The following is a 15,127-nucleotide window of genomic DNA, read 5'->3' on the forward strand; positions in this document are numbered from 1 at the left end:
AGTCGTAATCTTGGTGCCAACGCAGCGGGTGTAGGCAGTGGCTGGGGTGGGAAGTGAGGTCAGCAGTGTTGGTGGTGCTGCAACCCAGTAGTACCAATGGCTGCACTTGAAAGGTGACGGAATGCAGAGACGAATTGGCGAAAGGCAGGACGGCTGCATCAGGAGGAAGGTCATTGTTGAGGGACCATGTTGGTTTAAGTCTATTAACTGAGACTGTCTGTGGCCATCAGTGGAGGTGGATGGCGAATGTGTTGGCACTGCAACATAGCTCATGGTGAGGGCCTGAACAGGGTGGTTGAAGGACTGCCCACACAGTGTCGTCCCACAGCGTAGTAGAGTCGCACGTAGCTAGGTCCTTGTGGACAAACACGAGGGGGGGGGGGGGGCGGTTGTGGAGATGTGTGACATACATGCAGACATGCTCGACCAGGGTGGGGAGATCATCAGATGTGGCAGAAGGTGAATCCTCCATGAACTAGGCGGGGAGAAGGAGAGGCTTGCTGTACAGAACCTCGGCGAGCGAGGCATTGAGATCTTCTTTACGAGTCGAGCGAATACCCAGCAGGACCCATGGGAGGGCCTCCAACCAGAGGCCTCCGTGTCACATTATGGTGGGCTTGAGTGTGTGGTGCCACCACACAATGAGGCCGTTCAACTGCAGGTGGTATGGTGTGGTATCAAACTTGGCATCGCCACAGAGTTCATAGAATTGTGCAAAGAGAGCAGACTCAAATTGATGTCCCTGGTCAGCGATGAGAGACATGGGACAGCCAAAGCGAGCAATCCAAGCCGAGATGAAGGAATGGGCGACGATCTCGGCTGTGAATTTCAGTAAGGGGGACAGCCTCGACCCAGCAATTCACACGGTCGATGATTGATAAGATATATCTGTAGTCCTCACACAGGGGAAGAGAATCAATGACGTCGATATGGACGTGTTGGAAACGTCCCTTTGAGATGTTAGATTTGCCTGGAGGAGGTTGAGCATGCCTACCAACCTTGCCGTGCTGGCACAGAACGCACTTGTGGCTCCAAGTGCGACAGTCGGCGTCCTCAGCTGAGTCACTGGTATCAGTCGTGATCGAGACAATGGGCCTCAGGGCCAGGGTGGGTGAGTGTGACGGCTTTGGCGAGGGCAGTTTTAAGGTTATCAAAAGCGTTAGGCATTGGTTGGGTCCACTCCACCTTCCATTCTCCATTAGTGCTCTTGCCGGAGAGAGTGTTGGTGAGCGCCATTTGTACGGAGGCAGCTAGAGGAATATGGCGGCGGTAAAAGTTTGCCATACCCAGAAAACAACAAGCTGAGCATAATCCTCGGGGAGGGGAAATTTAAGTATGATATAAACACGAGAACTCGTCGCTTGTAGGCCGTCGGCAGAGCCAGAATGGACAGGGAAGGTAACGGATGCGGAACTTAGTTGAGATTTATCACTGCTGATCACCACGCCATTGTCAGCAATGGCCAAATGGACTGCATCGAGGCGAACTTGATGCTCCTTAGTGGAGGAAGAATAGATAAGGATATCGTCTAAGTAAGCATTTGCAAAAGGCACATGGAGCCAAATGGAATCAATGAACCACTGCCATGTCTGTGCAGCATTTTTCAGTCCATAATGCATGTAACAGTATTGAAATTGGCTCAAGGGTGTGATGATGGCCATCTTCAGAACATCCAGTGGATTTATAGGGATCTGGTGGTATGCTTTGGAACAATCTAATACGGAAAAAAAGGTAGAACCATGAAGCAACTGCATGAAATCTTGGATATGTGGAATGTGGTAGTTATCAATAATGGTGCGGGTATTAAGGGACCTGTAGTCCCCACACATAGGTAACATGCCATCCTTTTTGGGAACAAGGCGAACAGATGAAAACCAGTTGCTATTGGAGGGGTGGAGGACACCTGTAGCCAACAGATCCAGAATGATTTCCTTGGCGTGCAGAAGTTTGGAAGTGTTAAGGTGCCTGGCCTTATAATGAACAGGTGGGCCTTCAGTGGTGCGAATTTTATGGCAAGTGCCAATACTGATGGCTGATAATCACATAGGGAAGTCGACATGAGGGGTCAAGAAGGTACTCACAGGCAATGTCGGTTCACTGATCTTGATGAACCAGGATGATGTAGGCAAAGTGTCAGCTGCAGTCAGCGATGGAAGGCACGATGTAGGAGAGAAGTAGCATGAAGAATCAGAAGAGATGCATGCAGGTGCATTTTGGAGATACATTCAGGGCAATGTAAAAAAAACAGCAGGCAGTGGAATGTTCAACACTGGAGCAGGTTGACGAGAAGACGCTTTAGCGGCATGCGCTGAACTGCCTCGCTGAGGGGTTGCAGATAAGCGATGTATGGAATGCCATGCATGTGACAATTCGGCAGAGGCAGAGGTGATGTGGGTGCGTAAGTCATCATTCTGGGTGCAGAGTTCATTGATCTGGGAGTGCACATACAACAGATCAGAGAGCCATGTGGTTATGCACTTGACCAGAGAAGCACACGTGGAAAGTGTAGCCAAGGAGGTGGAGAGCAAAATGGTGCTGAACTTGGGTGTGTACGGAACTGTAGAGCCATACATGTGGCAGAGTGCGGCAGCCTGCAGGTCTGGTGAAAGTCCATAATGGTGTAGAAAATCCAACCCAATCACAGGTTCATCCATGTCGGCAGTGTGGAAGGTCCAAGAGAAGGTGTGAATCAGGGAGAGGTGAAGCGACATCTCGATGGAGCCGTGGACCGCAATGGGAGGAAGGTTGGCTGCTATAAAGGCGAGGGTAGGGGGGGACAGCACATTAACAGCATGCTTGGCCAGGCTAATGCTAATGTCGGTGCCATTGTCGATGAGAAAGCGGATGCCGATCAAGATATCTGAGGCATAGAATCATCGAGTCGCTGAAGCTGGTAGTGCAGCATCGAAAGATAGGTACCCTGAAGGTATGTGACAGGATGTGGTGTGTAAACATGCCTGCCAGTCTCGTTTGGGTAGGCGCAGTGCACAAGGCAGTTGTGGGCAGTGTTCCCATAAGTAGCATGGAACCAACACAGTGGGTAGGCTGGTTGGTGGGCAGGCGTAGAACAGACTTGCAGCTGACTTCGGCAGGGCCAATAGCCAAATGGGCCACTGCTCAGGCGAGGTCAGTAGTGGCTGTTGGGAGCCTGCTGGGAGTACATCCTGTAGACCACTAGGTGGCAGCTCCTGACAGGCAGCTGAGGTGCCGAGGTGAGCACCCGCCTCTGCCTACAGGGCACTCAATAAGCAGTGATTAGGCTGTCGAATATTTGTGTGAGGCAGGCGGTGAGAGGATCAAGTCACTGATGAGATCCATTTGGGAGTGGAGATGACTCACCAGGAAGACGAAATGGACACCGTCATTGGAAATGCCTTGGATGACCAGGAAGTGGTCCAGTAAGGTGAACCAAGTTTTTTGGTTGTCTTTTTGCAATGCAGGTAGTTTAGGGAACCTGCCTCGTAACATATGTTGAGGCAGCACCACCAGATGGAGGTCTGTGCAGTCAGAGCAGGATGCCTCCGATGCCAGAAGTGCGGTAGCGGTGGACAGTGTGTCGCCCGAGGTCTGGGTGGGATGTTGGTTGCATGCAGCACATGATACAGAGGGAGTGGGCGTATAAGCTGGCAAGGTGTGTCCAATTGCGAAGCCTGAGAAGAACAATGCATGTGTAGCGGCCGGTGCTGTTGCAACAGTGGGCGGGTGTCAGTCATGGTGGAGCCACAGTGTGGCGGACCCAGTAACCAGCACGGGTAGAACGGCCGGCACTGTTACGAAAGCGAGCGGAAGGCGGTCGTGGTGCAACGACAGTCGTGAAAAATGGCATGGTCGAGGCGACCGGCATCGCTGAAATGGCGTGTGGGTGGGTGGGTGGGTGGGTGGGTGGGGGGGGGGGAGGGGGAGTTGGGGGCTGTGACACTGTAAATTAGAATGTGCTATGTGCTACCCCGTGCATAGAAATGTTTCAATTCTAAGTTCTGGAGCTTTGCCGACACGTCAAGCGATCCCTAAAGTAATGACGTACATGAAAGATAAACCACAATGTCCTTAACTGGAAGGTCACCCACATTGTGGTTAGGTGGTGTGCACTGTCCACGTTGTGGCTGTTCTTGTGCTGCCCACTAGTGGAGGTAAGATTAGGTGGCCACAGGCGTGGCTGGGCATAAATAACTGTTCAATTTTAACCAAGTTCTAAGGAAGTACACTTGTCCTCTCATAGTCGCAAGTGGCATAGTTGATTGTGCCCATTACACTTGCACCGAAAGACACTGGTAGATCCATTGTGGCAGAAACAATACAGTGTGGCACATGATGTTCATGAATGACGAAAACAATCACAAATAATACTCAATGAGATAACGACAGTGACGGGGTCAGCACTGTGGTTATCATGGAAGATTAATAGAGAGATACCACACTTAATATTGAATACACATTTATTGGTGACACTTACATATAACAAAGAATGGCTGTTACACATGTGCACACCGAAAGTTCACACAAGAACAAGTTCAAAGAAGGAAGGTGCCAAAGATAGGGCATTCTGCGCCAGAGATGCCACACAGTTATTATTATCATTACAGAGAGCAGCTTATAGCAGATAAACTTCATACAACATGGCATGAAAGCAAACATTTTAAGGGCAGCAAATAGTCACTGCAACTGGTTCTAGGTATATATGACTGAAACAATAGTATCCAAACAAATACCATAGCATAGTGGTAAAGTTGTTTTAAATATTTTGTGTATTATTTTCATCATCATATTGACTTTTTTATTTGCTCTTGTTTTTCTTCCTATCATTCTGTTTTCTTTTGGAATCTACTGTGTCACCTACAGCCCATAAATGAGTCTCAACCAGGAGTGCTCATTGGTCACTATCACATCAGCTTATGTAGCAAAAGTGAGATTGCAGTTCACTTTTAGCGCTGAAACTGATTTTTTTTCTGGCTAGAGTTTGCAAGTACAGGTCAGCTTAAATCACCACGAGCAAAGGGAACATCATTAATACATTGCACAGAGTGGTTATGGTTAGATTAGGACATGAGCATTAATTCAGGGCTACAAAACACATTGCCTGCTGCAGTTCAATCACTGGTTATTTAAAATCAGCTGTTGATAGAGCAACTTGCCTTCTTGCCCATATCTGAATGCACAACAGACACTCTACCTCGAAACTCACCTCATCATCTTTCTAAAAATGCCTGTCACGCAATGATTTCTTCATCTGTGAAAGGAAGAAGACATCATTAGGTGTCACACCAAGAAAATACAGCTATATGAGACAAAATTTGATGGCCTGAAGAAGCAACATGTGAGACTGTGTTCTAGGCAGAATGATATGTGGCACTGTTGTGGAATAAACTGAACCTTGGACAGGTTTACTTGACACTTCATCTTGTCATCCTCTCTTAACCTTATCAGGAGAATTTGGTAGTTTGCTGCTGTTTTGGTTAGCCCATTAAGAGTAGAATCTGTTAGCATTGCACCATGTCAGCCCCAAAAAACACTCTGCTTCACTTTGCTTGACAATGTTTGGGTCTTCAGATTTATGGTTGGTAGTGAATGCACAAGTTTCCATGGCTCAAGTGATACATCCAGTACTCATCTATGGCGATTAGCCAGCTAAATAAGTCACTGCAATTTAATGCCAGCTACATTTCCACTGCTACCTTATTTCTGCAGGCTTTTTGAATGGATATGAGCAGTCAGAATCCATCAGGTGGTGACTTTTTCCACAGTTAAAAGTCTCATGGAAGATGTTGAAATTGGAGCAAAAACTGATTTTCACTTTCTTCAGTTGGGTTATGCCAGTCTTCAAGCATGAGGGTGTCAACATCTCCTGCACCTCCTGGTTCTTCAGAGGTATGGTCGACCATTTTGTCTTTCATTATTCTGGATTGTTTGATTACACTGGAAATATCTGACCCATGTAAACACTGCATTCTTGCCTTACATTTCCACTAACTCAGCATGAACTGTTGCAGTGTTGTTCCACTTGACGTGCAGAAATTTATTACTGCATAACATTCCACTATTTCAGTAGGCTTCGCCATTTTGTTTTGGCTCCTCTAACAGCAGTGTGTTTCAGGTATTTCAATCAGAACCAGGATTGCAAACATGTATTTGCAAACAAATAAAAACTTAACTATGTGTATTTTTTGAGGTGATAATTAAAACTTCAAGACTACTAACTGAATATTATTATTTTAATATACTGGCACATCCTACATTATACGTAATAACATATAGCGAGCATCTTCCATAAATAGTCCATTTAGCTACTGCCTGTGTTGACAAAATGACTGTGGGGGGGAGTCAGCTGGACAGACATGATGCAGTTTGCAAGGAGTGACAGCTCTCACTGATTGGTCTGACTGTGTGCTGTTCCAGGGGAACGCCATCATGGGCTTCGTGATGCTGCTGGCATCATTCGCCACTCCAGCACTGGCCGACCGTGTGGGCCGCAAGGTGCTGCTCGCTGTCTCTGCATTCGGCATGGCGTTCTCGGAGGTAAGGGGCATTCTGCCTGACTCCTTCATGTTTTACATTTCTATACAGATTACACCCAGCTGTATCCAAAAGCTTGGAATACGATATGGTTCATGAAACAACTACCAGACCACTGCACACACACACACACACACACACACACACACACACACACACACACACACACAACATAATATTACTCTCAGCACCAAATACCAGTACGTCTGCATTTTTCAAATAATATAATCTTGACTCTCAGTAGGGATTCAGATTAACAATCACAGCTGTTAAAATGTTATTTCTTTAGTGCAAACCTTTTCTGAATCAAAAGTATCTGCTGAAGCTGATTCAGTAAACCACAAAATATTACTGGAGAAACTGTGATAATGCACTGTTCAGGCTTGGAAGACTTCCTCGATGAATCATACTTCATTAATAGTAAACAAATCATAAATTACAACAATGAAATGTCGAATTTCCTCAGTGTTACTCATGAGGTTGCCCAAGGATCAGTGTTTGGACAACAGTTATTTATAATATTTGTAAATGACTTGCCCTGTAACAAACCTTGGAAATCTGCACTTTATGCAGATGACATAACATTCATAATTTCTGAAAAGATATGAACAAAAATTTCTGGAAAAGATATGAACAAACTAAAACTACAGAACAAAGAGTACACTAAATTGTCAAATATGTAGATTAAAACTAATGAATTATCTGTCAGTTATAAGAAGATTGTGATCATTATTTTCAGAGTATCCAAAATTGATGCATATTGGCCATATATTTTCTTTAGCATTGAACCATTTAAAATTTCTTGGTTGAACAACTTTCCACAATGAATGCTCGAACTTGTTCTCTGATCTTCCGATTGTTTCTTGAATAAAACAATAACAACAATCAACAAACACTACTTTTAACATGAGCTAATATATTTCTCTTCAAATAAGCAGTTGATACCAGTACTTCTATCTTATCATCCATGTATTAACAACCAGCATCTGTGACAAAGTTACCGCATGACTATTTCCGTATCATCCAACCAAATTAGTCCTTTTTTCTGCAGCAAACCTTTTTTATATTGTTGTTATGCAGTGTTGAGATGTTGGCACTCTTACACGGTGGTGTGCTGCACTCACAAGAGAATCTATTGTTGCAACCAGCAGGCATTTCTTCTCAGTGCACACTTTTAGATTGCTGTGACCTCTGTCCCATGCTGAAGACAGGCATTGTCTCCTAATACATTGTTTCATATGCATATAAAAACCTGACAAAATCTGAGCATTACATCTATCCTCTTTCCGCTTCAAGCATTATGTGACGAGAAGAACAACATACAGATACTCCCCTGAAGTAGTGGTGTGTATCATTACACTTCTTAACATAGGCCCACCTGGATTTGAATCATAAATTGGAACACTCATACAGAATATTTGTCTAAAAAGTTGTCACATGATTTTTATCTCTTGAATAAACTACGTATTTGTTCCTGAAAAGCTATTGCTTAATTCCTTTTATGTTTTCTTCCATCGCCAACTATGAAATGAAATTCTTTTGAAGGATAATTCTTTGGGGATCAGAAATTTTAATATGGTAGAAGAAGACCGTAAGGTGCATGCATGGAACTTCCAACACTTAACATATTTTGTAGGCCTTATTCTAATCAGTCAAATATACCAGATGTCCCATATTTCTTCATATACAACATTATATTTTGCACATAGGAGAAAACTATAGTAGATTTAGCCTCATCGCACATTAATAATAGGTATACCTGCAACTAGACTTTAGAAACTACAGTGTAGTTTTGAATATCTAGGTATAAAGCTTTTTAATTCATAACTGTTATGGGTACCTAATTCCCCACTCCATGGCATCAGAAATAAAGTCCAAAATAGTTAATGCATAAAACTGTTTGTACTATCATTGAAAAAGTTATGTATTTTTCACATATAGTGTTTTATGACAAAAAAAAGTAAACCTCCTAAAGGCACTGTCAGATCTCATTGTAACTTCATACACTTACACACCATTGGTAGGTTTATTGGACTTGCAATTCACTGTGGCAGTTAGAATGGCCACCACAATGCATTTGTGTTGTTCAAGTTTAGTGTTATTACCAACCCTGATGGCATATATAAGTCACATGAATGACATCAGCTATTGAGTGATCACTGTGAATGGCACAAAGAGGCAATGTGCCTCATTGAGGGTCTCAATTCAGTCAGGTGGTCAAATCATGCAATATCTATATTTGTTGGGCATTCAGATGTGACAGTGACCCAATTTTGGACTGTGTGGAAACATGAGGGCAGGCATACTTATTGCCAAGCTTCTGATCAACCACTGTATTGTGCACCAAGCACATCATAACATCTTCATAGCTGTGCCTGCCAGCTGAGAACTAGTAATAGACTTCCTGTAACATTCTATGTCATCGTGCATTGTTGATTGGAGATTAGTAACAGCTGGATTAGGGAATTACCATTGCATGCATTATCTGCCATTAATACAACAACGCAAATGGCTATGTTTGGAGTGATGCGATGAATGGGAAGTGTGGACTGCTGATGAATGACATCACACTGTATTCAGTTATGAATTTTGGTCCTCTACTACCCTGGATGACCATCATTGGCAAGTGTTGTGGCATCATGGGGATATGGAGAGAGGTCCTTTTCTTTTCTAATGTTTTGGAGGGGCACAGTGCATTGCTCATGGTCTCATGGTGTGGTGGATTGGGTCATTACTGTGGGGTGACATTTGTATGCAGCAACAGAGTGATATAATAAATGTTTATTTTATTATTGTTTGATGAAACAGTGATATAGCTCATATAACATAAGTTTATTTTATCATTGTTTAATTAAACAAAGATTAAACTGTGATTTTGTTCATACATATTTACCCTGGTAACCTGAAGATAGCTATTCTTTACATGTGCACAAAGAACACCATGCACCCACTCGTGTTATAAAAAATGATGTGCATGCGCATTGGATATTAATGTTTTCTCTAATGTGTAAATACTCAGCGTAAAAGTTTGTTTCTAAAATTTTTTGCAATGAAATTCATTGAATGTAAATATTTAAATATACAAATAAATCTGTCAGATGCAGCCTTACTTGGGGGTACAATAGATACACCACAGCCATTCGCCAGTTCAAGTGGGGTGGTGCTGAGGGCCTAGTGCATATAGATCATTGAGCTAATTGTCAAAATTGTCAATTTGTACTCAAAGCTACTACACTACTAATTGTCTTTTACACGTAAACATGGATATCCAGTTTGTTTATTATGGGTAATAAGTTTCTAAATATTTGTGACTTCAGGTAACATTCTTTCTTGTTTAAGTACAGCATACTGGATACACATGCAATTCCTTTTGTTATTACCCTTAGAACCTCAATAGTATAGGCTCACTGTACACCACCTTTTACACAGGGGACTAATTTTAATACCATCTATTGTAACATTATGTCTCTCTCTCACTCAACGTATCACAAATCAGTGTCAAAAAGTGCCATTACTCATCTCTCAACTCCACTCTCCTCCATCCAGCTGTTTGAATTCACTTTTTGCCATATTCCACAATGATAATTACCAGCAAGTAATTCCTAGCATCATTTTTTGTAGCTTAGCTTCATCCTTCTTGTACATTGTGCCTCAAACCAGTCCAATAGATGCCACTGCTCGTCCCTTCACTCCACTGGCATTCAACAGACTCCATGCCTTGTTTCTCTGATTTTTACTTTTGTATTGTTTTCTCTGGGCATAGTACATAAATTAGATAATGCACACATATACAGAATTTGCACTCGTATAAAATTTACATGTTTATGCTAACATAGATAATATTAATTAAAAATAAAGAAAAAATGAGTAAAGAAAAATTACATCTCACTATCTCCCTTCTTTCTGTTCACAAAAACACTTGGGAAGATAGCTTATAAGCAAATATTGATGCTTCTTATGTTCAGAATATCCTTTTAACAACAGTTCAGATTCACTTCCTTAAAGACTTCTCTACTAAGAATACAAAAATGATACAAGTACTCAGCTTTAGTTGAGCAAAACAAGAAAAATTACTCTGTTATCACTTTATATGATCTTGCAAAGGTCTTTGTGTAAATCATAAAATTTTGCCAGTGAAACTGAAATGGTGTAGCATTAATGATCTTATCCTTGGAAGTATGAAGTTGCATCTTAACAGTAGAAAACAGAACTTGATATTAGCAAATTATATGACAGGAATAAGATTTAATTCAAAGAGAGGAAATATTAAATATGGTGTGCCCATTCTTTTTTTTTTTTTTTTTGGCCTACATAAATGATTTAACTGGGAAATTGGATGACTCTTCAAATACTGCCATGTTTGCTGATGAAGCAAGTATACTGATAAAAGGCCCCTACACATCCATACCAGACACAGCTGGTAGAATAGGGCGGTAGTCTTAAACCTGCTTCACAAACAACAACTTGATCCTAAATCTTATAAAGAATCATATTATGCTATTTCAAACATGTAAAGATCACTTTCAGATACTAAAAATCAACAGACATACTCTGAATGAGGTTTCATGCCATGAATGATGTTATTGTGCTTTCAGATGGATAATAAACTTAGATCATTCAAACAATGTCTCAGCAGGCTCTAAACAACTCAGTGCACTCTGTTCCTGGCCTCTTGCTAACAAAAGATTCCTAGTAGGTCTGGCAGTGAGACACAGTGGCTGCTCAGCTATGGAGATGGACCATAGCACAACATAGCTATGATCATTTTTTGTTGAAACAGTCCCATTGGAATGCCTTGTGTTTGTGGTTGATGTACCTCCTACTGTGTGACTATTATCATTTGTGATCTGTAATCAAAAGTGTCTAAATGATTCAGTAGTAGTAATTGCAGTTAACAGCATGAGAGTGTCACAGATGGCTGAGAGGTGGCATGTATGTTGCAGGCACTGCTCGGGCTATACTGCTACAACAAGGAGGATCCCAACTGGCAGCAGTACAGCTGGCTGCCTGTCTTCTGCCTCATCCTCTACATCATTGTCTTCACAATTGGTAGGTGCACACCAACACATCTGTAATCTCTCAGCTAATCCAACCTACATTCAGGTCTTCCACTCAGCACCATAATTTCTTATTTCTGTTAAAAATACCTTTTGTTCATAACATTCATTGCTCAGCATGCATGCATGACAAGCAGGAAAACACCTAAGTAGGACACTGCATTTACGGTTGTAGCTACACATATTTATTTGAAAAATACCATTGCAGTAAAGTAATTAAGCTGATAAACTGCAACTCTGTGGTATAACTGAGGAGGCCACAGCTCTTTTTTTTTTCTTCAAAATATCAGATTTCTTTATAACTTACTTGATTAAATTTAGATGGCATAAGTGTGAACAGCATTATGCAGTGCAGTGACAGCTTATTGTTAATACAGCACTTAGATTAAGTCTCAATGATTTCCTCATTTTTTGTTGATGTATAGCTGACCCTGACAGTTCTCATTCTTAAAGGGATTATGGAACATGATGAACAAACAAACAAATGAATGAATGAATTCCATATAAGTATGGTAAAAACTGTGCCAATGATTTATAGGATATGGAAGTAATTAATTAATTAAGAAAATACTGTCTCTGCTCTGCTGAAAAGAAGCCATGATATTCTCACCAACAAGAGAGTGTACATTGAAGTACATAGTGATAAAGGATTTCCATGCCATGATTCCTTACAGTTTCTGTAACAGCATTTGCTATGCATATCCACAGTGACCCTCCATCAATGATTTTCCATAAACTATGTAGATTATGTCTGCTATTCAAACAATGATATCTCAAAGTGCTAACAGGATATGTATAACTGTAAATTCTATAAGCCTAAAATTATAATGGGCAAACAAACAGCCATTTGAATAGTTTTCAGCAATAGATCAAGTAATGAGAAGGCCCTCAAGTATTGTGAGTTTCAGTGGTAACCACATATTGATTATATGGCTTCTATATTACTGTTGTGGGAATATTGATCCACAATAAAGTGCAGGCAATATTAGCTTCACACACCTTATTAACTTACGAGTAAAATAGGTATAACACACAATGTGGGTAGGCTTTACAAGGAAACATAAGCTAATCAGGTGAGAAAAACAATGTCACACAGGAAATGTGAGCTAGACAACACAGATATTTCACACTTCCTTTTACAGTCTCAATCCTTAACTAACTGTGTTGCACACAGCCCCCCCCCCCCCCCCTCCACCTCTAGAGAGTGGAAACCCTGGTACATATGAATATTCATGCTGTATGCTCCTGCCAGCCTTCATATACACTTGTCGTAAAACAGGAAAAACTGGGGAAGTAGCCCATGGAGGCTGGTCCTCCAACAGTGTGGCCTTGTTAGCAGTTGTGTCAGTCAACGTAGGTGTCGGATGTGCATGATTGTATGGTGATGGTGCAGCATGGTGGGTCAGTGTATGATGCAACATAGGCATAACGTGATGATGGGCTGCTCAGCCCACAGAGTCATCAGCCTGGAGCAAATGTTTGATGGAAACGTGGGTGATTTTGCCATTCTTGTGTTCTCATAATAAAAGGGGAGGACCTTGAGGTCAGTAGTCCGGTTGTTGCTGTGGAAGCATGTAACAGTCTGTCTATGTATTCACTATGTGATGGGCCTTGCAACGGTGCAAAGAACCATCTCTTGGGTTGGAGCCTCAAATAGTCCTCATCTTTTATTTTATTTTCTCCACTTCTTCCAGGTGGCAGCTTGGATGATCTAAAAATGATCAGCAGTGCTGACATAGCAGGAACATGAAAACAGGTGTTTGGTAGCATGCCAGTCAGAGTCACATGTTGCTGCTTTGTTTCAGTCAAAGTTGACATGAGAGTGAAACATTTTAACTTCCATATGTTAGTCTGAACTGTCTTTACAGCAGTGGTACATACACCATTTTGATTGTGGAACACTGCATTGTCTTTAACTATGTTTTTTGTCATTTCCTGCAAGGCCATCACTTTTCCAAACAAGTTTCTGGCACTGTTCACTATGGTAAGGTAAGAAATTCATTTCTCAACAGTGCTTCTGTGTTGACAAACAAATTCATAGGCATCTACTTGGGCAATGCAGCACCCATAATAGAAGACAGTGTGCATGACGAACTTCAAAAAGAACTTGACATTATAAAAAAATATATAAAAACAATGGAAAATTTGGTACTAACCATACGGGAACTATCTGAATCGTCAAGGCAACAAGATCTCATTAATGCTAGCCATAAAATTCGTAGGTCTGCACAACCAAATGTACAAAGTGTAAACAGTACGACTGTAACTAGAAATATGAACGAACTGATCACTCAAAAAGACACAAGTGAATTAAACGCAAGAAAAGAAAGTGTTAATAGTGCATCTATGGATAAAAATATGAACAAACTATCCACACAAAAATATACAAGTGGATTAAATGGAGAAAAACACAAGGTAAATATTCGTAAAGAAAAAAAGGTAAACAACCACGTTATGCATAAGCAAGGATACGAGCAACAGACATATATTTTTGCAGATAGTCATGGGAGAGGAGTTACGGAAATTATGAGAAGAAATCACCCAGACCTTAATGTAACAGGCATCATCAAACTAGGCGCACCATTACGCGAAATTCTGAAAAACAGTGACAACATATTAACGACAGGTAACAGCTGCATCATAATAGGAGGCGCAAATGATGTTTACTGTAATGAAACTTGGCGTGCAACGAGAATCCTAAAGGAAACAATCAAAAGGATGCCTCGAGTGCATTTCTACATTGTTAACATCCCCAGGAGACATGATCTGATGGAAAACTCGTGCGTAAACATTGAGATTGTTACAGCAAACAGGCTATTTGAGAAAATATGTCGAGTTTTCCAGAATACGACTTTTTTAGAGATAAACAGTGTTCACAGAGAGCACTTCACAAGACATGGTCTCCACATGAACGTAAAAGGGAAAAAGATTATTAGTGCCGAAATACTTAAATTTATTAATGAGTCATCTGTAATGGAAGTGTCTCCAATCCCAATTCCGCCAAAACAAGAGTTGTCTGTAACAGTGGAACCATCATTATCTGCAGTAGAGCTACAACAAACACCAGTAGCAGCAGCAAAGGCTCAGATATTCTCAGCAGCAGTGTCAGATAAACCAATAGCAGCAGAATCACCACAATCATCAGCAGAGCTGTAGTCATCAGCAACAGCATCCAGAACAGCAGACCCCATAATGCTACCTCAAGGCAATGAAAATGCATGTGAGGAAAATATACAAAGGTCATTAGCTGCAGCAGCTAACAAAGAAGGGCAGTCACCAAGTCGGGGAGCACAGGAGCCACCAGTAACAGCAACCACACAGAAGAGGTACCTGAGGCCTGGAAGATCAACAGCAGAAGCACATTCCAATCAAGACAGATGCCTGAGGACTAGGAGACCTGCTACACTAAGTGAGGATTTTTTATGGTACCGAGTAAGCAGAAAGAGAACATGGAAAAAGATGTAAGTAAAACTGTCCATCCTAAATACCAGTGTGACAATAGTGAGAGGAATATAAACACCGGACAAAGATACGATCCAGGTTTAATGACACAAACTGAA

General features: G+C 41.7%; 1 protein-coding gene across 1 annotated transcript in view; it reads left to right on the forward strand.

Annotated features, from left to right (window-relative positions):
• Positions 1–15,127, forward strand: part of LOC126473738 (facilitated trehalose transporter Tret1-like) — a 181,490-nt gene that overhangs the window by 155,785 nt on the left and 10,578 nt on the right. The window contains exons 6-7 of the mRNA XM_050100986.1: positions 6,394–6,513; positions 11,454–11,559. Coding sequence (XP_049956943.1) covers positions 6,394–6,513; positions 11,454–11,559 — 226 coding nt within the window. The remainder of the gene's footprint in view (positions 1–6,393; positions 6,514–11,453; positions 11,560–15,127) is intronic.

The sequence above is a fragment of the Schistocerca serialis genome, chromosome 4 (genome assembly GCF_023864345.2).
Source record: "Schistocerca serialis cubense isolate TAMUIC-IGC-003099 chromosome 4, iqSchSeri2.2, whole genome shotgun sequence".
Classification (NCBI taxonomy): Eukaryota; Metazoa; Arthropoda; class Insecta; order Orthoptera; family Acrididae; genus Schistocerca; species Schistocerca serialis.